Source organism: Rhinopithecus roxellana, chromosome 11 (genome assembly GCF_007565055.1).
Source record: "Rhinopithecus roxellana isolate Shanxi Qingling chromosome 11, ASM756505v1, whole genome shotgun sequence".
Lineage (NCBI taxonomy): Eukaryota > Metazoa > Chordata > Mammalia > Primates > Cercopithecidae > Rhinopithecus > Rhinopithecus roxellana.
In genome coordinates this window covers 135,428,527-135,456,003 of record NC_044559.1, presented here as the reverse complement: position 1 = coordinate 135,456,003, position 27,477 = coordinate 135,428,527, and the positions used below count along the sequence as shown (strand labels likewise).

The following is a 27,477-nucleotide window of genomic DNA, read 5'->3' as shown; positions in this document are numbered from 1 at the left end:
GCAGATGAAACCAATGCATTCTTTATTGCAGACTGAAGCTTAGGGGCTCACTCACTGTGAGCTCTGATTTGGGGGCTTCTGTGGCTGCCCACACTTTCCAAGACAGACAAAGGCAAACTCTCCAAGCAGAGGAGAAAACAACTTTCCGAAGCTGCCCCTTCAAAGACCTGAGGTGAGGGACCTGGGACAGCAGGCAGCTTGGCATGCAGGGGTTAACCAGAAAGGCCGAGTCTAGAGGGCCAGGCACACCTAACCCTCATCTCCTGGTGACTGCAGGTCACTCCCTTCCTCAGGAGTGCCACGCAGACTCTGAAACAATCTAATAGGTCAAGGGCCTCCCAGGGCTGGGTTAGGGAGGAGGCTGAGCACAGGCTCGGCTCCCTGGAAGTGGCAGGGAGAGAACTTCACCCTCTGCTCGGAGGACATCCCCAGCCTAGGTCCTTCCTTCTCAAACTCTGAAGTGCTTATGGCAATCAGGTGGGGGTCTTGCTAAAATGCAGCGTCTGAGTCGGGAGGTCTAGGGTGAGGCCTAGACTCTGCATTCCTAACAAGTCCCCAGGTGTCACTGCTGCTGCCGGTCCACACTTTGAGTTGCAAGGCTCTAGTCATACATTGCCTTTGTGCACATCAGAGAAGCATGCCTCGTCTTCAACAAGGAGAAACCCTACTCCAGGACACAAGGTAGGTGGGGCCAGCGCAGCCTGGACAGGACTTCAGTCCCCACTTGCCCCCAACACCCACCGATGAACTCGGTAGCTCTGGAGATCCTGTCTTGACCTCCTCATCCTGAAACCCCTTTGCCAAGAGTTTGACCAACCAGGCCCTGGGATATGAGAAAATAAAGAGTCTCTTGAGACACTGAGCACTCAGCTCAGTGATGGCCCAACAACCGCCCAAACTATCAGTTCCTTGCCAAGAGACAGGAGACCTGGGCAGGGACGGGGGAACTGGGAGCATTCTGAGCAGGGATTACTGCTCTGAGCAGTGGTCTGAGCTCTCAACATCTAGCCTCAGGAGTAGTAAAGTGGCCACTCATCCACAGGACACAGGATTTGGGTGGCCTGGCTTTGCCTCAAGCCCTGGGGTCTCAGGTGCCTCCAGAGATTCAAACGAAGGTACAGATCAGGTGGGGTCTAGGGCACTGAGTCGGCTTGCTCCACAGATGAGGAGAAGGTGGGAGGTAGATACCTAAGGACCAAGCAGTCAAGGTTCTTCAAGCCACAGGTGTTCTCAGGAAGCAAGAGCCCCAGGCCCTCTCCTGGTAGGGGACCAAACATCCCCACTTGCCAGGCACTGTCCCAGTTTTAGCACTGAGAGTTCCATGTCCTGGGAAACCAGGACAGCTGGTCATCCTGTTGCCTGACCATACCCTAAGATGCCAGGTTGAGGGCCTCAAAAGAACTAGGTCATCAGCGCTTTGGGCGTTGACCTGGGAGCTGGCTGGCTACAAATCCAGTGTCCACAGTGCCTTCTGCCCCCAGGGGGCCATTACAAGGCAGCCAGGCTGCTGCTGACGGGTCGGTGATGAGGGTGGCCATCTAATCACTTTAGACCAGAGCCGCAGGTGCAAATGGCTCTGCTGTTCTCTGGGCCACCTCTCCTACAGCTCAGGAGTGATGCTAGAGGGATGGAGCACTCAGGACTTCCCACCCCGCCAGTTTGTTAACTGTGGGGAATGACAGAGCTGAAGAGACTTGCTCCCCATTCCCAGCCTGCCAGTCCTCGGGCTCCTACGTGAATGTTCTTGCCCCGCAGTAGTGCCAGCCCATATTCCCACCACAGCTCTCCCAGGACTCCTAGTTCAGGCTCCCGCCAGTCCAGGGACCACAGGACTGAAGACCGGGCCCTGCGGAGGGCCGCATCCAGTTAGTTCTCAGTTCTCAGGAAGCAATAAATAGATGGAGGTTGTCTTCTCTTCTCAGGGCAGCGACTGGCTCTCAGCACTAAAAACAAGGTCTCAAACCCACAGGGGCTCAGAAAATACCCAGCAATGCCCACCTGTGCCTGCTGATCTGGAGGTAACTTGGAGGCATGTACTGCTTAAAAACCTCCAGGGAGCCCAAAGGAGGTAAAGGGTCCCTTTTTTTTCAAGTGGCAAGGCTCAGAGAGGGCAGGAGATCTGCCTGAGTTTGCACAGCAGCTGTGAGTGCTGAGTCCAGGCTGCAGGCCCCACCTTGCCTCTTCCCTTGGGCATTCCAGAGCCCACTACTGCTGTAAGCTATCTATTCAGACCAGCTGTACCCCACCCACCACGTGCTGCTCGGCCCACCCTCCCCCAGCCCCCAAGCTTGGCCTCCCATGGGCCTCCCTCCCTTCCAGGATTCCAGGCCAGTGGCCTCTGTCCCTTGCTGGGTGGGCATGAGGAGGGTGGCCTAAGGTAGGGGAGCTCTTGCGCCATCCGGAGACATGAGCATATCAAACTTGATGAGCGGCGGGGCGATCACGCGCACCTCAGCGTTGAGTGGGTTGAAGCGGAGGTTGATGCTGCGCAAGGCTGGCATGGCGGCCAGCTTCTCCACGGGCACATCTGTTGGGGACAGAATGGACAGGTTAGAGCGGTGGGGGCCAACCAGACAGAAAAGAAGGACAATGGGTCAGGAGGACTCTGAGCACACATGATGGTGAGGGGCAGCTCTCCATTACCCACTGCACGTGGGCTCAGCTCCTAGTGCCCAGCCCTGTGCGAGGCACCATAGGGCCCACCAGGATATGACAACCACATGGAGGAAAACATCCTAAAAAATAAGAATCAACTGCTTCAAAAAGTTAAATGTAGGATTGCCATATAACCCAGCAATTTTACTCCTAGGTGGAACTGAAAGAATTAAAAACTGGCATTCAAACAAATACTTTTACACAAATGTTCATAGCAGCACTATTTACAATAGTCAAATGTCCACCAATAGATGAATGGATAAATGAAATAATATATACATATAATGGAATACTATGCAGCCATTTAAAGGAACGAAATTCTCATACAGGCTACAACATGGATGAACCTTGAAAACATTGTGCTAAAGAAAGAAGGCAGGCACAAAAAGACAAATACCTCCACTTACGTGAGGTACGCAGAGTAGTTGAATTCATAGAAACAGAAAGTAGAACAGAGGTTCCCAGGGGCTAGGAGAAGGGGAAGTAGGGAGTTATTGCTTAATAGCTACAGTTTCTGTTGGATGAAAATATTTTGGAAATAGATAGTGGCGGTGGTTGCACAACATGGTGAAAGTAATTAATGCCACTGAGCTACAGTATGGTTAAAATTAGTCGGGCTATAGTCTCAGCTAGTCAGGAGGCTGAGGCAGGAGAATCTCTTGAGCCCAGGAGTTCAAAGTCAGGATGGGCAACATAGCGAGACCCCAGTCTCTATTTCTTAAATTAAAAAAGGGTTAAAATGGCACACTTTGTTATATATGTTTATCACAATTTAAAAATAATGTAATATGCCAAAACCACTGAATTGCATATTTCAAGTGGGTGAATTGTATCATATGTGAAGTATAGCTCAATAAAACTATTAAAAAACAAAGACTATTATGTGCATAGAGAATATTTTTGCCGGCCGGGCGCGGTGGCTCAAGCCTGTAATCCCAGCACTTTGGGAGGCTGAGACGGGCAGATCACGAGGTCGGGAGATCGAGACCATCCTGGCTAACATGGTGAAACCCCGTCTCTACTAAAAAATACAAAAACTAGCCGGGCGAGGTGGTGGGCGCCTGTAGTCCCAGCTACTCGGGAGGCTGAGGCAGGAGAATGGCATAAAACCCGGGAGGCGGAGCTTGCAGTGAGCTGAGATCTGGCCACTGCACTCCAGCCTGGGCGACAGAGCGAGACTCCGTCTCAAAAAAAAAAAAAAAAAAAAAAAGAATATTTTTGCCAAGAGATAGGAAGTTGCATACAGTGGCCTATGGAAATACTTCTTAACTATGGGAATGCCATTCTGTATCATGACATCATATCCCTAAACAGTCCCTAAAAAAGCAGACATGACTATCTTGGGTCTATCTAAGGGAGGTTAGTTACAGTTTGAGTTTATCAGGACTCTTGATAAGGTGCCCTACTTGTATCACTGCTCCATAAGAGCTATCTGGGAAGTTCCAGACTATATCGGATCATCACTATGTTGGATCATCACTTAGAGATGGAATGTTCTCTGGAATCAAAACAAACACATCTCCTGTCCCAGCTCTGGTTTCCAAAATTTAACGTGTAGAATTTGGAAATCAAGTTTCAAGCTGTCATCCACCTAACCTACATAAGATACTAGGGCATTTTCCAACACTTATCAAAAATGCCACAGTGTAATAAAGATAGTAGTGATCTACTAATTAATTAATTCCAGGTCCAATATTCTCAGTTATAACTAAAGAGGCAGCGCAGCCTAGTGTCATAGACGTGAAATTTAACAGACAGCCCTAAGCTGATGTCCCAGCTTTACCTCCTAAAAATTTGTATTACTTCCCATACCTTGTTTTCCTAATCTTGAAAATGGAAATAACTAATATTTCCTCAAACAGAATTAAATTGGGGAGCAACTGCTTAAAGGATATGGGGACTCCTTTGGGGTGACAGAGCATTTTGGAATTAGATAGAGGTGATGATTGCACAACACTGTGAATGTCCTAAATGCCAGTGAATTGTATACTTTATGTGGTTAAGTGGTTCATTTTATGTTATGTGAATTATGCCTCTTTTTTTTTTTAAAAAAAAGAACCAGAATAAGGCAGCAGCTATATTAATACCTGGTAACCTGTTACAGTTCCTCCTACCTAACCTTTAGGATCACTCAGACAAGATTAGGACGCTTGCCCTTGATGCATGCCCTATCCAGGCTGAGGCTCTGGCTGCGTCTGCTCTTCCGTGATCCAACTCTGTGAGCAGCCAGATCCCATAGAACCTCCCACCCTAGCACAGGACGGGGCCAGACCTCATCCCACGGAGTCCTGCACAACCTCAGGCCGATAGTGATGGCAAGAGCCAGCTCCTGTCCTCTCCTGGGCACAAAACATTGCCCAGAGTTGGGCGGTTTTTGTTTCTATGGTTGTTTTGTTTTTAAAATTAAAACAGTGTGTTTTAATTTTAAAACACACTGGTGGATATTATGCACATATTTTACTTTAGGCAAATGGTACTGTGCTATATAGATCTCAGGCCACTTCTATATATATATTATATATTACATATATAATATATATTTATTTTATATATAATATATATTACATATATACATATATATATTTTACTAAGCACCAATAATAATCATTTTTAAAATTTATTTTTAACTGTGGTAAAATACAAATAAATTTACCATCCTAATCATTTTTAGGCGTACAGTTCAGCAGCATGAATACATTCACATTGTCGTACAACCAATCTCCAGAACTCGATCTTGCAAAACTGAAACACTATACCCATTTAAACAAAAACTCCCTATCCCTCCTTCCTCCCAGCACCTGGCAACCACCACTCTACTTTCTGTCTCTATGAATTTGACTACTCTAGGTACCTCATATAAGTGGAATCATATAGTATTTGCCTTTTTGTGATGGGCTTATGCCACTGAGCATAATGTCCTCAAGGCTCATCCATATTATGGCATGTGGCATTGATAATGCAGGATTATTCAGCCTTAAAAAGGAAGAAACGCCAGGCACAGTGGCTCATACCTGTAATCCCAGCACTTTGGGCGGCCAAGGCGGGTGGATCACCTGAGGTCAGGAGTTCATGACCAGCCTGACCAATACGGTGAAACTCCTTCTCTACTAAATACAAAAAATTATTGGGAGGCTGAGACGGGCGGATCACGAGGTCAGGAGATCAAGACCATCCCGGCTAACATGGTGAAACCCCGTCTCTACTAAAAAATACAAAAACTAGCCGGGCGAGGTGGCGGGCACCTGTAGTCCCAGCTACTCAGGAGGCTGAGGCAGGAGAACGGCATAAACCCGGGAGGCGGAGCTTGCAGTGAGCTGAGATCTGGCCACTGCACTCCAGTCTGGGTGACAGAGTGAGACTCCGTCTCAAAAAAAAAAAAAAAAAAAAAAAAAAAGCCGGGTGTGGTGGCACATGCCTGTAATCCCAGCTACTTGGGAGGCTGAGGCAGGAGAATCACTTGAACCTGGGAGGTGGAGGTTGCAGTGAGCCGAGATTGCACCATTGCACTCCAGCCTGGGCAACAACAGTTAAACTCCGTGTAAATAAATAAAGAATAAAAAGGAAGAAACTTCAGACACATGTCATAACATGAACAAACCTTGAGGTTCACCTGTCAATGGTCACTTGGGTTGCTCCCATCACTTGGCTATGACGAACAATGCTGCTAAGAACAGGAGTGCACCAATATCTCTTCAAGATCCTGCTTTCCATTCTTCCAGATATATATGCAGATATATGTGACCCCATCCAGATAAAAATAGAAAACATTCAAGAACCCCCAATAGGGTTCCTTTGTGCCCCTTTCCAGTTTATATCCCTGATCTTCTTCATTAATTTGGTCCATTCCTGAACTTCATATAAATGGAACCAGATAGCATGGGCCAGACTTTTACTCAAATGTCTTTAGGACTTTCAGTTTCAGAAAGTCTTAAACTTTTTTTTTATTTTCATAATTGAGATTTTATTGGTTGAGGATCAGTACAGACATTTCAATTTGTACACAATTATTATTATTATTATTTTTTGAGACAGAGTCTCGCTCTGTCGCCCAGGCTGGAGCGCAGTGGCCGGATCTCAGCTCACTGCAAGCTCCGCCTCCCGGGTTTACGCCATTCTCCTGCCTCAGCCTCCCGAGTAGCTGGGACTATAGGCACCCGCCACCTCGCCCGGCTAGTTTTTTGTTATTTTTTAGTAGAGACGGGATTTCACCATATTAGCCAGGATGGTCTCGATCTCCTGACCTCGTGATCCGCCCGTCTCGGCCTCCCAAAGTGCTGGGATTACAGGCTTGAGCCACCACGCCCGGCCTGTACACAATTCTTTTTTTTTTTTTTTTTTTTTTTTTTATTATACTTTAAGTTCTAGGGTACATGTGCATAACGTGCAGGTTTGTTACATATGTATACTTATGCCATGTTGGTGTGCTGCACCCATCCACAATTCTTAATATGTAACGAAATTCTAAAAAGTCATGTGTTGTAATTTTTTTTTAAAGTTATTCCAGTGACTTTCCAGCTTAAAATTTGGAAGCAAATTTTCCTTAAGAGGCTATCAAGTACCAGTATCTTCACATGTTGGTCAGTTGTTACATATGGCCCACCAGTTCACAACTGAATAGTATGTACACTGCATATTCAAATCTGTAATCTTTCACAGGACAGTAACAAAGTTATTAGGAAAACAGGACTACCACAACCAAAGATGTTACAGAGTGCACACAATTCCGACAGGGAGCACCATGATCAAGGAGTGGTTTTCTTTAGGAAACAATTCTACTAAAAAACATGAGAATAGAAGTAAAATAAAATGTTCAAGACATTAAATGTGAGACTGACTCCATATTGCCATTTAATGTGCTTTGTATTACAGGATATATAAACTAACCCCCCATCTATGGAATGTTAAGCCGACACCCAAGACCGTCAAAGCTTCCCATAATTCAATATCCCACACTATTTTCTGGTTGTACCAAAAAATAAACAACCAGCAAATGATTTCACCTCTTTTTTTTTTTTTTTTGAGATGGAGTCTTGCTCTGTCGCCCAGGCTGGAGTGCAGTGGCCGGATCTCAGCTCAGTGCAAGCTCCGCCTCCCAGGTGTATGCCATTCTCCTGTCTCAGCCTCCCGAGTAGCTGGGACCAAAGGCGCCCGCCACCACGCCCGGCTAGTTTTTTGTATTTTTAGTAGAGACGGGGTTTCACCGTGTTAGCCAGGATGGTCTCGATCTCCTGACCTCGTGATCCGCCCGTCTCGGCCTCCCAAAGTGCTGCGATTACAGGCTTGAGCCACCGCGCCCGTCTGATTTCACCTCTTAAAAAAAAGCATTTACACTTAAAAAATGGGATGAGATGGGATTCCCTCCTTCTTAAACATGTTTCTAGAGCTACTAAAAAACTTGCATTTACAAAATAGTTGATAAAAATATTCCTCTGGATTGTACAAGAAGGGAGACAGGGACCACTGGTAAGACATGGCATATGTACTAATCAGACTTGGCTTCTTTCTCTCCTGCTTCATCAGAGGCTGGACTCTCCTCAGTTTTCATTTCCCCGTTTTCTGCAGGTAAATCTTCTTTAGTTTCTTGGTTAGCCACTTTGGCCTGTTTTCCCTTTGCTCCCCTTTTCCCTTTTGTTTGCACTTTTTTGTCTGAAGATTTATCCTTCGCTGCTGCCTTTTTCGGCTTCGCTTCCACTTTTGCAGGAGGTTTAGCTGACAACCGCGCCAATCTTCTCTTGAGCTCTTCCTTGGTGTCCCCTTTGGTGGAGCTGACCTTCCTCTTGAACATCCTGGCGGCAGGGAAGGCGCGTGCCAGGTGCCTGCGGGCCGCAGCACGCTGAGAGCCTTCGCGAAACTGGGCTGCCTGGCCACTGCCACTCCTCCCCTTTAAACTTTTTTTACTCAGAAAAGTTGAATATTATTGTGTTAAGTCTCTTCCCCCCTCCCTTTTTCATTTGGAAATAATTTCAAATGTATAAAATGTTCCAAAACTAAAAATAAAAACAGTAGCAAAAGTATATATGGCTAGATTCGCCATATATATATATTTTTTTTTGAGATGGAGTCTCACTCTGTCGCCCAGGCTGGAGTGCAGTGGTGTGATCTCAGCTCACTGAAACCTCCACCTCCCGGGTTCAAACAATTCTCCTGCCTCAGCCTCAAGAGTAGGTGGGACTACAGGTGTGTGCCACCATGCCCGGCTAATTTTTTATATTTTTAGTAGAGACAGGTTTCACCATGTTAGCCAGGATGGTCTCAATCTCCTGACCTCGTGATCCACCCACCTCTGCCTCCCAAAGTGCTGGGATTATAGGCGTAAGCCACCATGCCCAGCCTAGATTCGCCAATTATTATCATTTTATCCTATTTGCTCTATCATTTGTGCGTGCATTTTCTCTCTTTCTACACACACACACACACACACACACACACACACAGTTTTTCTGAATCATTTGAGTGTACCATACATACATCATGGTCCTCAGGGTGTATTTCCTAGGAATTGGGACATTCTCTTACATAACCATAGTGCAGTTAAGGATTCCAGGTGTTCACATTGATAGAATGTGTATCTAACCCATGGCCCACAGTTCAGTGTGGTCAGGTGCCCTAACATCCTGTACAGCACTTCCCCCTCTAGTACCAGACCCAGTTTGGAATCAAGGATTACATTTACTTCTAACTCTTTGGGCCCCTTTGTCTTTTATGACATTGACATCGGAGGAGTAGTGCACTACTCCCTTCCCTTTTTAATTCCTCATTTTGTGTTTGTCTGGTGTTTCTTCACGATTCGACCAAGACTTCGCATCCTCAGCTGAAGACTGCACAGATGCATGTCCTTCCTGGGGTATCACGTCAGAGGCACACCAAGTTCATCTTTATTGTTACTTTTGATCACTTGATCAATGTGTAACTTGCTTTCTCCACTATAAAATTACTATTGTGTTTTTTTTTCTCCCTTGCAACTAACAAGAAGTCTGTGGGGACACATCTTAAGAGTGTGCAAATATCCTAAATGCTGGTTCTCACCAACATTTAGCATTCATCACCCTTAGACTTAGCATCCACTAAAGATTCTCACCTGACCTGATCTTTATGATGGCTGCAAAATGATTTCCCAATGTTAACAGTCCTCAGCATTCTACTTCTCTTCCACTTATCTATTATCAATATAGACTCCTATGTTTCTAGTGATTTATAATTCATTATTGGACTTCATTATCCTGATGCTCAAATTGTCCAGATTTGACAAGTGAGAGCCCCTTTGGCCTGGCTCCTGTATCTTTTGACATGGCTCCAGCACTTTTTGGATGCACTGCCTGACTTTCTAGGAGGACATGTCTTGAGTCTTCCCTGTTCCCAGCCCTGGAATCAGCCACTTCTCCAAGAAGTCCTGGTTCCTTTCAATGGGGAAGAGTATTAGTGCCGAATAGTAAGTGTGACTAAGCCATGTTTTACATTCCATGCACGAGGACTGTGCACATCTAATCCATCTGCTTTTGACTGCTGCTTAGCATACCATGCTGTTTACCCACCACACTCTACCTCTCTACTCTGCCAGTGATGACACCCAGGCCTCTATCTGTCCTTAGGAGCCAATGTGGGAAGTCTTTGGATGTATGCCCAGGAGCAGGACTGATTGCTCTGTCAAAGAATATGTGTATATACCTCCACTACCTGCTCTCTAGAATTCCTGTCGAAGCTCCCAGGAGCTTCCTATCCTGTTTCCCATCCCGACAAAGGCTTTCAAAGAGGCTGCTGACCTGTCCTGAGAGAGTTTCCTGGAGATGTTCTCAAATTGCTTCTGGAATCTTCCAGGCCTCCTTGTTCTGGTGTGGGTCACAGCACAGAACAAACCTATCCCTTCTTGTCCATGACACTTCTAAAGCCTGAAGTTTAGAAAACACCACCACCTTCTTTAGGCAAAGGCCCCAGATCCTTCGCTTCATGTTGGGAATGGGTGGGTGATGGTTATTAAGATAAACAAGCTCTGGAGTCAGAAGGATACTCCCAGCTTTCCAGTGATTGTGGTGCCTCAGGCAGGATCCCTGTACCTGAGCTTTCTCACCTGTAAAATGGGGTCATACTGCCCACCTTGCAGGGAGGCCCCAGAAGTCGACAAGACGCCTGCATGCAGTACAACAGCACAGTGCTCCAGCAACATGTGTCCAGCTAGTGCAGGTTCCCTGCTCCCTGTCACTGGTCTGGGGCCTGCATCTGCTGAGCAGCAGCCCAGATCCCTGGGGATAAGCCCACAGAGTTTGGCCAGCAGAGTCTCAAGCCTGAGTTCACCACTGAGATAACCCGGATATCGGCTCACATAGAAAGGAACAAGGGTTGAGCCTCAGATGTCTCCTGAAAGCACTATGGCTCCCGGAGCCCCCACCACCACTCACAGAAGGCCAAAGCCCCAGATTTGGCCTCCACCGAGAGCACCAACTAGAAAGTTCCTGGACACACTCATATTCATGGGCCATTGACAAGAAGCTATACAGATCATGGCAGAGAGACCACGGGAGGTAGGAGGGTCCTGAAAGTTGTGAAAACCCAGGCTCAGTGGGAGGAAATAATTTTGCCTGGGGTCACCCAGCCAGTGGGTGGCAGGGCTGACACAGAGACGGAGAAGATTCTTGGCCACAGAGAAGCGCTATGCAGGAGTCCCCAGGCCCCGTAAACAGGCAGCCAGATTCCCTAACAGGAAGAACTCGCCCACCTTTAGACTCTGGGGTGACCTGGCCTCTCAGTTCCCTGAATGCAGGCTCTGTGTATGAGACCAGGGACCCAGTCCATGGCCTTGAATGCTGGGGTCAAAGGGAGCTCTGTCCCCAATAAGAAGACTGGCTATAGGGCAGCTGGGGTGGGGAGGGGGTGCTGGTCATCATCTGCCTGGAGCAGGAACCATGTGACAGGTGAGCGAGCCAGCAAGGAGGGGTGGGAGAGGCCGGGACTCCACGGCAAATGGAGGCTCAGGCAGGAAAAGACGCAGAGACAGGCTGTTTTCAGAAGGCAGGGTTATAAGCAGCCGTGACTCCTCGGAGAAGAGGAAAAGCAAAAATAAGTGATAGGAGAACCCGCTCACCTCCTTCGCTTTCTCTGGAGCTCATGCGGGTGCAAATGTCACATCACACAGCTGCCAGCAGCCTGGCCTCACTCGTCCCGGCCTCTTGCAGGGTGTGGGGGCTAAAGAAAGGTGCTGCCTATGGTAGTTCTTGAATCTCTTCTTTCAAGCAGGGCACCCATTTTCCCTACTAATAATGGCTGGGAAGAAAGGGGCTAATTCCTTGGACTCTTGCACATCTCCACATTCAGCAGTTTTGTGGCAGCCATTCCCCAGCGGCACAGCCAGCAGCGTGGGCAGGGATACAGATGCCATCCCCTGTGCCCCGATCACCCAGAATAAGAAAGACCCCTCACACTTGGCTTTTATTTCATGGGGCATCAACCTCCATTGGACACAGAAGGAAATCAAGGCGCAAGGAGGTGTAGCACCTTTGTCTAAATGGGCCCAGCAAAGGGGGCTGCTTCTGGGAACCAATGTTTGAGGCCCTATGCTAGACAGTTCCTCACAATGACCTATTTCTCAAGTAAGAAAACTTGATTCCCAGTTTCTTGATGCCCAAGGTCCCCATGCCAGTAAGTGGTGAAGGCAGGACAGTTCCTGATCCCAGAGCCCATACACTTCAGCCCACAACACAGAGGGGCAAGGCCAAGGCCAGAACCTGGTCTCCTTGCACTGGCCCCTGGCCCCCAGAAGATAACAATGACAGGCAAGTTTCGCTGAGCAATTCAGTAAGGGCTGGAGCCTGGGCTGAGAGATCACAACCTCAGTTGTCAAGATATTCCCACTTGAGAAATGGGGGCTCAGAGCTGCTGTCACCCCTTCTTCCCGTCTGCTACTGAAGACCACTCATCCTGCCCCAGTTTCTCCAGAGGAGGCTGAACAGGGGCTTGCTAAGGATCCTCCCCACTCTGGACTCTGTGTCTCCTCTTTTCCTCAGCTGGGAAGGCGAGTGGCCCACACAGTGGCTAGTACTTCTGAGGGTGGGAGGGGGGTCCCCCTGTCATGCTGCTGCCACAGGCGTGCTGGGCATGGCAGGAAGACCTGCTGCAGCCCAGCCCTGGAACACATCCCCGTGACTCCAGGCCTAGTGGGAGCAGCACTGCTGGGGTCTTAGCTTGTTGTTTCCACGTCTGCCACAGAGCTGGCCTCCCCGGGGTCTGCGGCATTTTCTGAACCACCCTGCTAAAGGCCAGTAATAGCTTTCACAGGCACAGAGCAGGGATTAGGTATAGCTCTTTCCCCTAATTTAACTGCAAAAGTCATTTGAGCAGCTTAGAGGAAGGAGCGATGGGACCATCAAACATGCCAAAGCTGGCAGAACCAACACATCAGAGCAGTCAAGCTCACAAGTGACAAGCCCAAGAAGGCAACTGGGAGTTTCCGGATAAAGCTGAAAGATCGTTTATGCTCACAGCATCCTGACAAGAGAGGGAGATCACTGGAGGCTGCAAAGGAGAATATGAAATAATCTGCATTTTGTGGATGGGAAAACTGAGGCTTGGAGAAGTTAAATAAATGTCCCGAGGCGAGACAGCACAGTGGTCTCTGGACTCTGTTGTACCTGGAGAGGAAAGGGACCTCAGCTTTACCTTCAGTACCATGGACCATGCTCCCATCACCACTCACCACGTCCTGCTTCTCCCCAAATCCCAGCTCAAGGGCTGCTTCCTTTGCCACTCCCCTTCATCCCCCTCCAAACTCTCTAAACACTTTCTTTATACCACACTCATGTCATGCACCATGCTCTGTAACCTGTGAATATGTCTGTTCACTCCTGTAAATGTGACACAAAGCACAGTGCCCACGGGGTGCTCCATATCTGTTGGATGAATGAATGTCTAACCTTTTGAACTAGATCATGAGTCCCTTCAGGCTGAGACCACCCTGAGCTGGGCAAACAGCAGATCCATCATCAATGCTGTTTAATCAACTCTGTGACCACAGCTACACTCAAGAGTTGGGGCCCATTCCCTGGCCTCACCCATTCTGTGCACATTTGCCAGTCAGGGCCAGGCCTCTGTGGACCAAGGCTATGATGAAACACTTACCCTAGTCTTCCCCTTTGACACTAGTAATCTAATTTAGAAAATGCGAAGATATTGATGAATAAAAGTAAAATCATCATGTCCCATCATCTAGAATGAATCACTATTAATGTCTTGGTATATGGCCTTCCCCACTGTTTAATGTATTTGTGTATGTGTGTGTATATACACTCACACACATATGTATTTCCAGGTGGCCTCCTGGATAGCATGTCATGGCATGCTGTTCTTCATGACATGCCATAAATATCTTTTCAGGTTACAAACTGGTGACTTTCTATGGCTGCATCATAGTCCGTGGGATGGATGTACCACTCTGGCTCCTGTTCCTATTGTTAGACATCCAGGTTGTTTTCAAAGTTCCACTTGTTTTTGTTTTTGTTTTTGTTTTTTGAGACAGAGTCTTGCTCTGTTGCCCAGGCTGGAGTGCAGTGGCGTGATCTCGGCTCACTGCAACCTCCGCCTCCTGGGTTCAAGTGATTCTCCTGCCTCAGCCTCCCTAGTAGCTGGGATTACAGGCGCACGTCGCCACACCCAGCTAATTTTTGCATTTTTAGTAGAGATGGGGTTTCACCGTATTGGCCAGGCTGGTCTTGAACTCCTGACCTCAAGTGATCCGCCTGCCTCGGCCTCCCAAAGTGCTGGTATTACAGGCTTGAGCCACTGCACTCGGCCCCCAACATTCCACTATTCCAGATGAGAGGCTTTGAGTCTACAGGGCATTCTGGGGTTACTTCCATCTCTTTCAGCCTATGACCGTAGAATGTAGGATGTGAGGTTCTAGAATCCTTTTATGAAGCCAGAGGAATGTTCCTTTAACTTTCCCGTGTCCTCCAAGTATATGGGCTTCTGTTGCAAGGCTTCATGTCTTAGGTGGGGACTAAAGTCAAGGACTCAGTGGCCTATGGCAGGGTGAAAACCTCAAGCCAAATTAAACTATGCACTGCCTGGCCCTCCTCCCACTGCAGACAGCAACCCTGGACTCCCACCTATGTCTGTGGGAAGTTTAGAGTAATCAACAGTAGTAGAAGCAGAGTGGGCAGTGTTTACAGAAAATTACTTCCCTGAGGTCAGCTTGCCCCCATCTCACTAACTGTTAGCAATATTGATGGGTAAACTTGTTTTACATCAGTGGAACTGACTGAGAAGCAGGATGGTTACAAATGATGGCTCCAGCGCGCTCTCCTGGTCCAGTGTGGTGCCCACAGTGGCACCCTGTGAGAAGGAGGGGTCAGGACCTGGGGAAGTGTCAAGGGTGGTGAGCGCCTAGCACAGAGGTAACCAGAATTGCTGGCTGGCCTCTGATTCCAGCATTGCTGGAGAATCTAGGCCAGCCCTGGCCCCACATCTCAGCCTCAAGGCAGCTCTGGTGCTTGGACACAAAAACAACCAAGATCAAGGACGCCCTGCTGTGCTGTGCTGAGCTGCACACCCCCTCTCAAAATGCCACAAGAGATAAGCAAGCAGACTGTGGTAACCTGGCGGGGACAGGGGGTCATGCCGCAACAAGAAGGCTCCGGGGTCACACACACACATATCTCAGACCACTCCACCACACCCTGCTGGGCAGAGTCAAGTGGGGACAGGGGCTGAGCCTTCCCTACCTCCACAGGGCCCTGGACTGGGCATCCTGGCAGGGGTGGGGCCAGAGCAAACGGAAATAGTACAGCTCCAGCCCTCAGAGAGCCAGGAGCACACTGCACAGCCTTGACAATCCTGCAGGCTGACTTCTAGCCTGCAGAAAAAGCTAGACTGCAGGTAGACTGGAGTTCTGAGTCTCCTGCTGACAAAGCGCCATTTGGCAGGGTGAAAAGGGCCAGGGACACAGGCCCTAATTTTGGCACTGCCATTTAAAGCTGTGCACCCTCAGGCAAGCCCCTTCACGTCTCTGAACCTCAACCTTTCATCTTTAAGACCATCCTTCCACCTCATGGTCTGTGGGGTGGGACCATCGGTGCTCTCCAGGGAGGAGGGGACTAGTGAGGTGCAGGAAGTATGGTGGGCACCCCCATTGACAGGATGGGAAGCATAGGATGTTTTAAGAATCTACTAATAAACCTAGAGACATTTTTCTGTCCTTAAGTATGAGCTGCAGGGAAAGAAAAGCAAAGGAGAAAAACCCTTGGCTTTGATTCCTCCTCTATGCCCCCGGCTGGCCAGCAAGGGTGGGCTAATGGGCATCAAGGGGGCCACCCACCACAGCCTTTCCCTCCAAAGACTCTCCTGCACCCTGATCTAACATGCAATCAAAGCCAGATCATAACAATTCTTTGCAGAAATGACTCAGTCTTCTTATTGGCCACTCTGGAGACAGCCAAATAAGCAGCTGAAACTGCTGAGCCCATGCCTGACATTTATCCTCCCTGCCCTCTGCACCCTCCCTCCTCCTCCCTTCTGCACTCCGGCCACTGGAAGGCCTGTGCCCTCCCACAGGCTGCTCTCAGGGCTCTCTTAGTTCCTCTGCTTTGGTTAAGGTGCTCTGGGAAGAGCCTCAGAAAAGAATGACTATTTTCTGTCCGCTTTCATGTGCCTGTGTTCCCTGCCTCGGAGTTGGTGGTGCACACCTGGGGCAGAAGGGTTCATCAGAAGTTCTGGTCTAGCTCACTGCTTCTATCTAGCCTGCACACTGGAATCATCTGGATAAAGCTGCCTCTGCCAAAGTTACGACAGGGAGAGAAATCTGACATGGCTGACTCCATCTTGCTTGTAACCTCACAAGCTGTCCTTGATCATTCTTGAGCATAAGCCAAGCTAACGACGGGAGGAATTTCTTTATAGTTTAACCTTAAAACAAAAACAATAACAGTCCCTTCCCAAAACTAACTCCCTCCTTGCTCAGGGACCACCTTTGTAAAACTAACAAGTTAGGCACAAGGTTAGAATTATGGTTCAGAAGTCGTGTGGCCAGGGTCACAAGATTCCTAACCTCCCCAACTGCTGCTACAGATAACATCACAACTGTAAAACCTATGATTGGTGTTTGAGGTATCTTTCAGACTCTGCATTCTGATAAACCAGCTGGCACCACCTGGACTGGTATATTAGTTCGTTTTCAGGCTGCTGATAAGGACATACCAGAGGCTGGGTAAGTTATAAAGAAAAAGCGGTTTAATGGACTCACAATCATGGCAGAAGGTGAAAGGCATGTCTTACATGGTAGCAGGCAAGACAGAATGAGAGCCAAGTGAAAGGGGAAACCCCTTATAAAACCATCAGATCTCGTGAGACTTACTCACTACCACGAGAACGTACGGGGGAAACCACCCCCATGATTCGATTCTCTCCTACCAGGTCCCTCTCACAACACATGGGAATCATGGGAGCTACAATTCAAGATAAGATTTGGGTGGGGACACAGCCAAACCATATCAACCAGTAACCCATACCAAGAAACTGGCTCAGCTGGTCTTGCACCCAGGAACTGACTCAGCACAAGAAGACAGCTTCAACCTCCTATGACTTTATCCCCAACCGAACCAATCAGCATTCCCCTTTCCCTAGCCTGCTGCCTGACAAACTATCCTTGAAAAATTCTAACCTCTAAATTCTCAAGAAGGCTGATTTGAGAATTCTCTCCCATCCTCTGGCTTGGCTGGCCCTGTGATTATTAAACTCTTTCTTTGCTGCAAAACCTGCTGTTCTCAGTGAATTGGCTTTCCTGGGCAGCAGGCAAGAAGAAACCACTGGGCAACTACATTGACAGCTTTAAAAAATCATGAAGCCCGAATCCCACCATCAGAGACTCTGATTTAATCGGCATGGGGTGTGGTCAGGACATGGAGTTTTAAAAGCCTGCCCAATGATTTGAATGCACAGCTAGTCTGAGCACCACTGGTCTTCTCAGTGAAGATTAATGAGAGAATCTGGTGAACATTTTTGCACAGTACTTCTATTCTGGGTGCCACCCTCCCCCGACTTGCAGAGTTGACCAAAGCTAGCAGGAGTGGGGCTGACTGCCTACCTGGCCTAGGGAAACCTGCCTCATTACCCTACACTGTTCTCTCTACCCCAAAGGGGTTTCCTTCCAACAAAAGTTATGCACTTCAGCCATAATGTTCCTGTGGCTTTCTATCCCCCTTTAGCTATGTGCAAAAACTCTCCCTATGCAAAGCACTGTCCTGAATAGTCTGCAGCAAGACTACTTGGGTTGGAATCCTGGCTCACATGGAGTGACCTTGGCCAAGTTATTTAATCTCCCTGTGCCTTGGTTTCCTCACCTGAGGAGAATAATAGTATCTGCCTCATAAAGTTGTCATGAGGATTAAACAAGAGCATCCTTGGAAAGTGCTTAGAGAAGAGCTGGGTGTGCAGCAAATGGTCACTAGCACACGGGACAATGCCAGGAGCTCTGTGACAGCAGGGAGTGTGTTTGTTCTATTTGTGTCTCGAGCTCGGTGTAGCTCGGCTCCAGCACAAAGTAAATCACTTAGTTAAAAACAGCAACTAGTGAATGAAGGAACATTTCCCAAATGCCTAAATTCAAAAGTGTCCCCAGAGTGTTGACAAAAATTGCATGCCACATTCTGGACTGAAATACAGTTATAATTAAGCATTAATCGGGCTGTACTTTGGCCCACTTCCTTGTTGCTGAAAGTCACACAGCACAAGATCCTGACCATGTGCATCTCAGTTGTTCCTGTAGATAGGATTTCTGACATTAGGGTCCAAAGACTATTTATAAATCGATTCGTGTCCCTGTTGTTCCTATAGACAGGATCACTGACATTAGAATCATGAGCTTTTGCTGCAGGATAGCTTAAGATGTCTTTCAGATCCCCAATTCCAGCAACCAGTCTGGAAACCCCCACAGAGGATCAGTAACAGCATAAAAGCACAGCTGCTTCCTCTCCCTGTCCCATGACCTCACCCTGCACTCTTCCACCCATCAATGATCTCCATGCTTCGGCCCACTCCCAAACTGTTAAAAACTCTAATTCCAAATTCCTTGGGGTGATAGATTTGAGGTATCCTCTCATGTCTTCATTCAGTGACTCTATGATTAAACCTCTTTCTCTGCTGCAACCCAGTGTCTTGGCGTACTGACTTGCTGAGTGCATCAGGCAACAAACCCATTATGGTTACATGCCCATGTCCATATCCCCACAAGCCTTTTATTCTTTGGATAAGGCATCCTTGCAAGGCTGGGCTTGGAGATCCAGGGCATCAGGCAGCTCTCCAGCACTCTGGACAGAGACAAGGACAGGCAGTAGTGGAGAGTGGCAGTAAATGCAGCCTGGAAGTCTTTTGTTGTGTTTTATTTTTTAATTTAATTTTATTTATTTTTTTCTTTTGAGACACAGTCTCACTCTGTCACCCAGGCTGGAGTGCAGTGGTGCAATCTTGGCTAATTGCAACCTCTGCTTCCTGGGTTCAAGCAATTTTCCTGCCTCAGCCTCCCGAGTAGCAGGGACTACAGGTGCATGCCACCACACCTGGCTAATTTTTGTATTTTTAGTAGAGACAGGGTTTCACCATGTCGGCCAAGTCAATCTCAAACTCCTGACCACAAGTGATCCACCCACCTCAGCCTCCCAAAGTCCTGGGATTACAGGCGTGAGCCACTGTGCCCGGCCCTTTCTTGTGTTTTACACAAGGGTCAAAGAACTTCTTGCTGTTGGCCTGTGTGCTACCAGCAGAGCACCAACAGTATCCTGGACAGCTGGAAGTTTTGGTTCACCCAGGTTTCACCACACAGTGGTTGGCACAGAGAATGCCATTTGGGCAAAGACCAAGTGTGTGGCTTGCTAATTCCCTGCGGGTGAACACAAGTGGGGCAGGGGCTGCAAACAGGAGCTTCCTGCACTCTCGTGTCTGGGGGCCAGGTCTAATTTGCACTAATTGCTGTTGACACCTGTTTGTTTAATCCCAACCTCTCCCTCAGTGCGACTGCACAGCCAGCAAGCGCTGCCTGCACTGTTTATCTAACGACCACCTCCTAAGTGCTGGCTAACACAATCAATGCCTGCACCTACTGCCTGATGCCTGTGAGTACAACTCAGAGCTCTGCAGACACCAAGCAAGGGTGTGCAGGGCAGAAGGCACGAAGCTGCTGGGCATGCAGACAAGAAGCTACCACCTCGGAGGGCAAGTCATTCTTTCATGGGACTTGTGACACTCAGCGCACAGGGGTCGGGGCAAGGCTCAGACTCTGGGAAGCTGGCTGTGCTCAGGGAGCAATCCAAACTCCATACCCAGGGAGGGGACAAATCAACATCCCTCCAGATGGGCGTGGAGCCCCAGATCCAGGGGCAGGAGAGAAGTGCCACAGGTTTGACTTTGTCCTCCTAGATGTGCCAACCCAGAGGGTCCCTGCCTAGTCCAATCCTTGTCAGGCTTGAAGGCTGTGCATCATGATTGTTCCCTCTTCCAGACTAAGTGGCCATCTCGAATCCCTTTTACCGATGTGGTAAGGAAGACAGGGAGGGAGGGAAGGAGGAAGGATCCCCTGCCACCCCAGCACTGTCAGTCCGTTGCAGCCAGCCTGCCATTCTGTACTAGCCAGTTGCTGGCTCTAATCTTTCCATGCTACACCAGGGTCACTCTGAGATCTTGCCCAACTCATTGAGGTCTTGCCCAGCTCTAACAGACCATGATTACATTCCACAAGCCCTCATCTGAGCTGCCCCTTACATTCTTAGAGAGCAACTACCACCATACAGAGAGCTCACTGCATGTCAGCATGGTTCGAAGTGCACTGCATATACTGACTCATTTAATCCAGCATCATCCAGAGAAGGAAATGGAGATACTGAGAAATTGAACAACTTGCTGGAAACATAAACCCACATTTCCTTGATCCCCTGCAGTTAGGGTCGGCCAGTCAGTGCCCCAGAGGGGACAGGGTATGAGTTTCTGTCTTAGCATCCCAGGGTCCAGGCCACCTGCATTGGCCTCCCAGTCCCTACTTGGCAGTCCTGCAGAATGACGTGAGCTCAACAGTTCCACTGTGGCCTCCTGCTCTCCCATTCCTGACTATGGGAGGGAATAACTCACCTGGAGGGTTCATCAGCAGTCTTCTGAGAGTAACGGTTGGCAGCCCAGCCTGCAGCCACTGCCAAAGCCTCTCATGCTTTCGTAAAAACCTAAGTCCCCAGGAATCCCTTTTTACTTAAAATGCCCACATGGTTTCTGTTTCCTGTACTTCCTGATCAGGTGTCTGGGAGATTAGGGGAAGCACAGTGGGGGAAGGCGCTTTATAACCAGGAGGTATCAGGCATGGGAAGGTTAGTCATCATTATCTACCAACCAGGACGTAGAGGGGCCCCTTTACATATGCAGACACTTACATGGGGGGAGGATCAACAATCCCCTTGAAGTCCATGAAGGATTTTATGCTTTATAAAATGCGGTGTGTGCATTAATTTCATCTTATCCTCTGGAGTGGGCTGTGAGGATATAGGTAATGACTATCTTCCTATTTTTCAGATTTGAAACTCAGTCTCTGTTTCCAGTTAATCGACCTCACACAGATGGTGTTGAAGCTGGGACTCAGACACGGACCTGCAGCCTCCCCACACAAGCTCCTTTCCATCATCCTTATAGTGGTAAGTGGGGGATTCCTCCTGTCAGTCACCTTCTCTGCAGAAATTATTTGTCCCCACTCTGTGAGCCACAATGGGACCCAAGACTGAGACCTGAAATGACAGAGCAGCATGCTTCCAGGTGTGTGCATGGGGAGAAGGAGGGGTGGGGGGCCTCTGGGGGACTAGGGAGGGTGCGCCACAACTCTGCTGGGGGCTGGACGCTCAGAATCTTCCAGAAGGCCAACTATGGCAAACCTTCCCTGGCCAGCTGCCTCTGGCCCGGGGCCCTGCAACCATTGGCTAGCCTCCATCATACCTCTGAACAGTGCCCTCTGGCTCCTCTGTCCTGGCGCCTGGGTGCATGCAAGAAGTATATGCAACAAGTGGCCCCATGGGTTAAAGGGCAAGGAGTGAGCAGGCAGCATGTGGTCAGGTCTCCAGGTGGAGTCCTGAGTGGCAGGTGGTGGGCTAAGGCAGGAGGTGATCACAGTGACGCTGCGTCCAGCCCCGATTCCAGTGGGTGGCACTGTCCTCCCCACTCTGCAGATGAGGAATTAGCAGAGAGGAGGAAGCCTGCTCATGCTAATGTTGTGTGTGGGGCTTCAGACCTTTGCCTTTCTTACTACAAAATTCTGAGAAGCCAAGGATAAGGAAAGGAGAACAGGCAAGAGTTGAACATGGAAAGTGGTCAGGATTGAGCGGAGTTTGATTCAGAGGCTCTCTACCCTGCAGGGAGACACAAGTCATCAGGAGAGAAGCAGAAGGAGGTGTAAGAGGGAGCCCTGGCTTCTGCTTCTGCTTCTGTTTTTGTTTTGTTTTGTTTTTTGAGACGGAGTCTTGCTCTGTCGCCCAAGTTGGAGTGCAGTGGCGCAATCTCGGTTCACTGCAACGTCTGCCTCCTGGGTTTACGCCATTCTCCTGCCTCAGCCTCCCAAGTAGCTGGGACTATAGGAGCTCGCCACTACGCCCCGCTAATTTTTTGTATTCTTTAGTAGAGACGGGGTTTCACTGTGTTAGCCAGGATGGGCTCGATCTTCTGACATCATACTCCGCCCGCCTTGGCCTCCTAAAGTGCTGGGATTAGGGGCGTGAGCCACCGCACCCTGCCTCTGCTTCTGTTTTCACCATGGGAATCTCCCTTTCTTTTTTCTTTTTTCCTTTTTTCTTTTTTAATTGTTGTTGTTGTTGTTGAGACAAGGTCTCCCTCTGTCACCCAGACTGGAGTACAGTGTTGCAATCATAGTTCATTGCAGCCTTGAACTCCTGGGCTCAAGTACTCCTCTTGCTTCAGTCTCCTGAGTAGCTGGGACTACAGGTGTGTACCACCATGCCTGGCTAATGGTTTTTAAAATTTTTTTGTAGAGATGGGGGCCTCATTATGTTGCTCAGGCTGGTTTTGAACTCCTGGCCTCAAGCGATCCTCCTGCCTTGGCCTCATAAAGTGCTGGGATTACAGGCGTAAGCCCCCAGGCCTAGTCAGGCGTCTCCCTCTCTGTGTCATCCAGGCTGAAGACAGGCAGGCAGTCCCAGGGGACACTGACAAGACTTTTGTGACCATGTTTCAATCTGCCTTATGAGCCCAGAGGAAGTTCTGAGGGCAGCTGGCACTGACAGGTCAAGGCACCCTCCCTGGCAAGCTGGGAGGTCTGAAGCCTCCCACTATGCCACTATCTGGCCTGGCAGGAGGCAGAGCTTTGAGTCCAGAAGCATTTGTTTTGGCCAAGATTCCCTACTTCCTGCTGACCCCATTCTACTGAGGGTTGGTGGGTCCATAGGATGGGCAGCAGGCCAGGTGTTGGCATAGTCCTTATTAAATGAGGACTTATTATACAAACAAATCACCAGGGATTCTTGCTCAGGTGCAGATTCTGATTCAGCAGGTATGAAGTGAAACCTAAGGTTCTGCATTTCTAACAGGCTTCCGGGATGCCCGTGCTGCTGGCCTATGGATGCCACTTTGAGAACTGAAAGCCCAGGCAGACCTTCTCAGGCTTCAGCATGCATGTGAATCAGAAAGCGGGGCATCGGGGGGCAGGTATTACAACAGACTGCTGCCCCCTCCCTAGAGTTTCTGATGTAAGTCTGGGACGAGGCCAGGGAATGTGCATTTCTAACCAGTTCTCTAGCAATGCTACTGCTGCTGGTCCTGGGACCACACTTTGAGAAATATTGGCTGGGATAGTAAGAGGTGAAACAGGACAAAGACAGAATTAAGTAAATGCAGGCCAAAGCATCCTATATGACACAGACACTTTTCCTCTTAAAAGTGCTGTTGGCTGGGTGTACTGGCTTGCGCCTGTAATCCCAGCACTTTGGGAGGCCAAGGCAGGCAGATCACTTGAGCTTAGGAATTTGAGACCAGCCAGGGCAACATGGCAAAAACTCATCTCTACCAAAAATACAAAAATTAGCCGGGTATGGTGGTGTGCGCCTGTGGTTCCAGCTACTTGAGAGGCTGAGGTGGGAGGATCACTTGAGCCTGGGAAGTCGAGGTTGCAGTGAGCCAAGATCATGCCACTGCACTCCAGCCTGTGCGACACAGCGAGACCCCATCTCAAAGAAAAAAAAAAAGTGTTGTAGTGTTGTTACTCTATTTAATCAATTCTTTTTTGTTTTAGTTTTTTGAGACAGGGTCTCACTCTGTGGCCCAGGCTGGAGGGCAGTGGTGTAATCACAGCTCACTGCAACCTCAACTTCCCAGGCTCAATTGATCCTACCACCTCAGCCTCCCGAGTAGCTGGAACTACAGGTTGACACTACCACACCCGGCTAATTTTTGTACTTTTTGTAGAGATGGGGCTTTGCTATGTTGTCCAGGTTGGTCTCAAACTCCTGGGGTCAGGCAATTCTCCCACCTTGGCCTGCCAAAGTGCTGGAATTACAGGTGTAAGTCACCATGCCCAGCTTAAATTCTTAATGAAGACTTGTTTTCCTCTAATCTCTTGTATTCTCTGGAGCAGTGCGTGCATAGGAAAAAAGAAAAAAAAACAAAAAAAAAACAGAGAACTGAGGGTTATGGAAAGTTAAATTCCAGCTTAACTGAAATAATATCTCTTAGTGGGGAAAATGAAGTCTCTCAAATATGTGATGCTTGTCTTCACCCTCACATGTTCCGGGACTGAATTGCTAAGCAGCACCAAGTGCCGGGGAGCAAGTGGTGAGGCCCCACTGCCCCGCATCCACCTTCAAGTCATGTGTGTCGGCTACTGGGGTGAACGAGCTGACTGCCCCCACCAATCATGTCCCCATGTCATCACTCAGTCAGACTACATGCCTCCACCTCCTTAGAAACCCTCCCACAAGGACAGAAGGACAGCTACCCTCCCACTGAGAGTCCTCTCCCTAGCTCTCCATGGCACATCTGCCCTCCCCTACGCCTGTGACCAGGTGCTATCTAGCCATCTAGTGTCTGCTGACACTAATACCTGTAAGCTACTTGAGGTCGAGACTTGCATCTCATTCATCTCTGCAGCCTCTCCTTCTCCAGAGATGACATTTCCCAGGTGGTCTTATTTATAAATACTTAAAAACTTCCATACAGCACTTTCTGATTTGAAAAATATAGGAACTATCTCATATCCCAGAAACTTATAAATGGCTCTTATCTGAACAAATATTCTAAGCTACGAACCCTTTTCTTCCTCTTGGGAGTGCCTAGAGTAAACAACTGTGTCCTGGCAGGCCAGTCCCCAAGGACCCCAGAAGCCTGTCATCTGGGCGGGAGACACCTGCTGCTGTGTGTCTGCCAGGGAGTCAGCTGGGAAAGGGAGAAGCCCCTTGACCCGCTCTGCTTCCCTTTCACCTGAACCGGGCCCAGACCTTCAGACCCAGGGGATTTGGCCACAGGCAGGGAAAATGGTAAGACATGAGAAAAGACTTCCAGACTGAGAGCACGGGCCATGCAGGGTGGGTGAAGGGGAGGGATGAGAGGAGGAAGGCTGTATAATGTGGTTGGGGCATGAGCTGGGGAGGATGGGTGGCTAAGTTGGCTGAGAACAGACCCCCAGATCTCTGCAGGACAACTCATAAGAGCAGCTTTCAATATTTTTTCATCATGACTAAGAGTAAGAAATACCATTTTTCATCATGTCCCAGGAGATAGATAGATAGATAGATAGATAGATAGATAGATAGATAGATAGACAGACAGACAGATAGATCTGTGCATGCACATAGTAAAACTGAAATTAAAAGTTACAACATAGTAATTACCATTTTATATGTGATGATGTACTCTGATATTTTCTATTTTATTGCATTAAAAAATTGCTGGTCTCAACCCACTGATGTGACTTAACAATTCACTAGCAGGTCATAGTATGCAACTTGAAAAACTCTGCCCTATCCTGTCTCATTTATTTCAGTGGAGCTTCGAGGCTTTGGAATTCCTGCTCTACACAACGCTCCCACCCAGGTGAGTGCCTGCTGTATGCCGCACACCATGCCCAATGCTGGCGGAGGTGGGGTGGCAGAGAAGGGTCACACACATAGATCAGAGGGCCGTGTGCTAAAGGTGGCAACAAAGGCATCCACATGCCACACAGACCTGAAACCTGAGGGCATTAAGCTACCAGTGAGCACCAAGGTCAGGCACCACCTCCCAGTGGTTGGTATCAGAAAGCAGACAGAAGGATCCTTGTCCCTCTCAGCCTCCATGCCCTGTTGAGATCATAACCTCCCTCCTTCTCTCCCTGAGAATGGCTCAGAGGGTGGAGGAAGATCACATGGCAGCTCTATTTGGAAACACAAGGATGACTGAGTTGATCCTGGCAGCCGCCTGGATGCTGAGAGCCTCCATGTCTTTCCAGCGCCAGGCTGGGGACGCTTTGGGGAGGTCCCTTTAGAGTGGCTGTCTTTATGATTCACTTGGGGGCTTGTTTCAGAGCTGCCTGTTCCCCACTTACTAAAGCTTTAAAGGGAACTCATGCATCTCAAATTTATTTCTCATAAAAATTTTGTTTTATTTTTTCCACCACCCTCTAAGCATTCTGGAAGGAAAAAATAAGCCACTCTGAAGGCATCCTAAGCTTCTACAATCATCCCAGTGAGGTGCTGCAGGAGCTCAGCTACAAGTAGCGAAGAGTGCACAACTATTTCCATAATGGAAGACCATGCAGCCCTACCTTCGTTGCTGTCACTGCAGCCCCTCCTTCCTCCGGCAGGCCCTTTCATTCTCACCTCCCTCCAGCCTGGGGATGAAGGCTGTGGCCTGGCTCTCCTGCTGGTTTGGGAGTTGAGAAGCCACTCAGATCACTCGGATGGATCAGGGAGAGGTAGAAAATAGAAGCAGGGAGACTCCAGCAAGGAAACAGTGGCTGCCTCCATATGCCCCTCTCTCCAGCTTGGGGGCAGGGGAAGAACCACCATGGCCTCCTGCAGTGGACAGGGACCTGGGATCAGTCAAGCTCTTTCAGGAGCAGCTGGCCACTTGAGGTAAACCAGGAGCCCCTCCTGGACAGGGGCGGTCCCTGGCTTCTCCATATCACCCAGGCCTGGCCGAGGCCGGGTAGCAGAGGCTCTGTCCCAGGCTGAACTGACTGGGAAACACAGCCCAGTCACTGATGTCTCTCTTACCTGGCCAGGTGTGTGATAGGCACTTGGCCATGAAGGCTTAGAGCTTAAGTTTCTACCTGTGTCAAAGGGAGACCGTCACCCTGTGGATGTGGGACGGCACATGACCATTCTTGGTAAGATGTAAGATGCTTCCACGTGTTGAAATTATTACTGACGTTCTGCAGAAAAGCAGAATATGTCTATGCAAGAGGAGCCAAAACAGCCAATCTTTGCTCTGTGGCTGTGCCTGCTAAGAGATAATGTCTGCCTTTTAGAAGGGTAAGGACCAGGAGATATGGGCCATCCTTGCTGCCCACTTTGGTGCAAGTCACTTCTTGGACTGCAGCCGACATAGATACCCACTTGACCTGCTCCCCTACCTGGGGAAAAGTCACCTTCTCATCTTGAACCACCTTTTGGGGGTAGAGGACAAGCTTCATCTGAAAGATGAGAGGGTGCTGAGATTCACAGAGCTGCTGTGAGCCTTCCAAGGCCACAGTTAGGATATGAGGAAGCCAAAGCCGGTGCTGGTGAAACCTACCTGTCCACCCACTGCATACCCAGCTCTGGTCTTGCTCAGTTACTGCCCCATTTGGATGAGCAGCAGAAGGAAGTGGAGGCATCAGGAGGGGCCACAATGAAC

General features: G+C 48.8%; 1 protein-coding gene and 1 pseudogene across 4 annotated transcripts in view; both read right to left on the bottom strand.

Annotated features, from left to right (window-relative positions):
• Positions 1 to 27,477, bottom strand: part of LRRC20 (leucine rich repeat containing 20) — an 87,869-nt gene continuing 60,392 nt past the window's right edge. For all 4 annotated transcript variants that reach the window (XM_010362842.2, XM_030941287.1, XM_010362843.2 and 1 more), the window contains one exon: positions 1 to 2,527. In XM_010362842.2, coding sequence (XP_010361144.1) covers positions 2,373 to 2,527 — 155 coding nt within the window. In that variant the 3' untranslated portion in view covers positions 1 to 2,372. The remainder of the gene's footprint in view (positions 2,528 to 27,477) is intronic.
• LOC115900453 lies at positions 8,138 to 8,440 on the bottom strand (annotated as a pseudogene).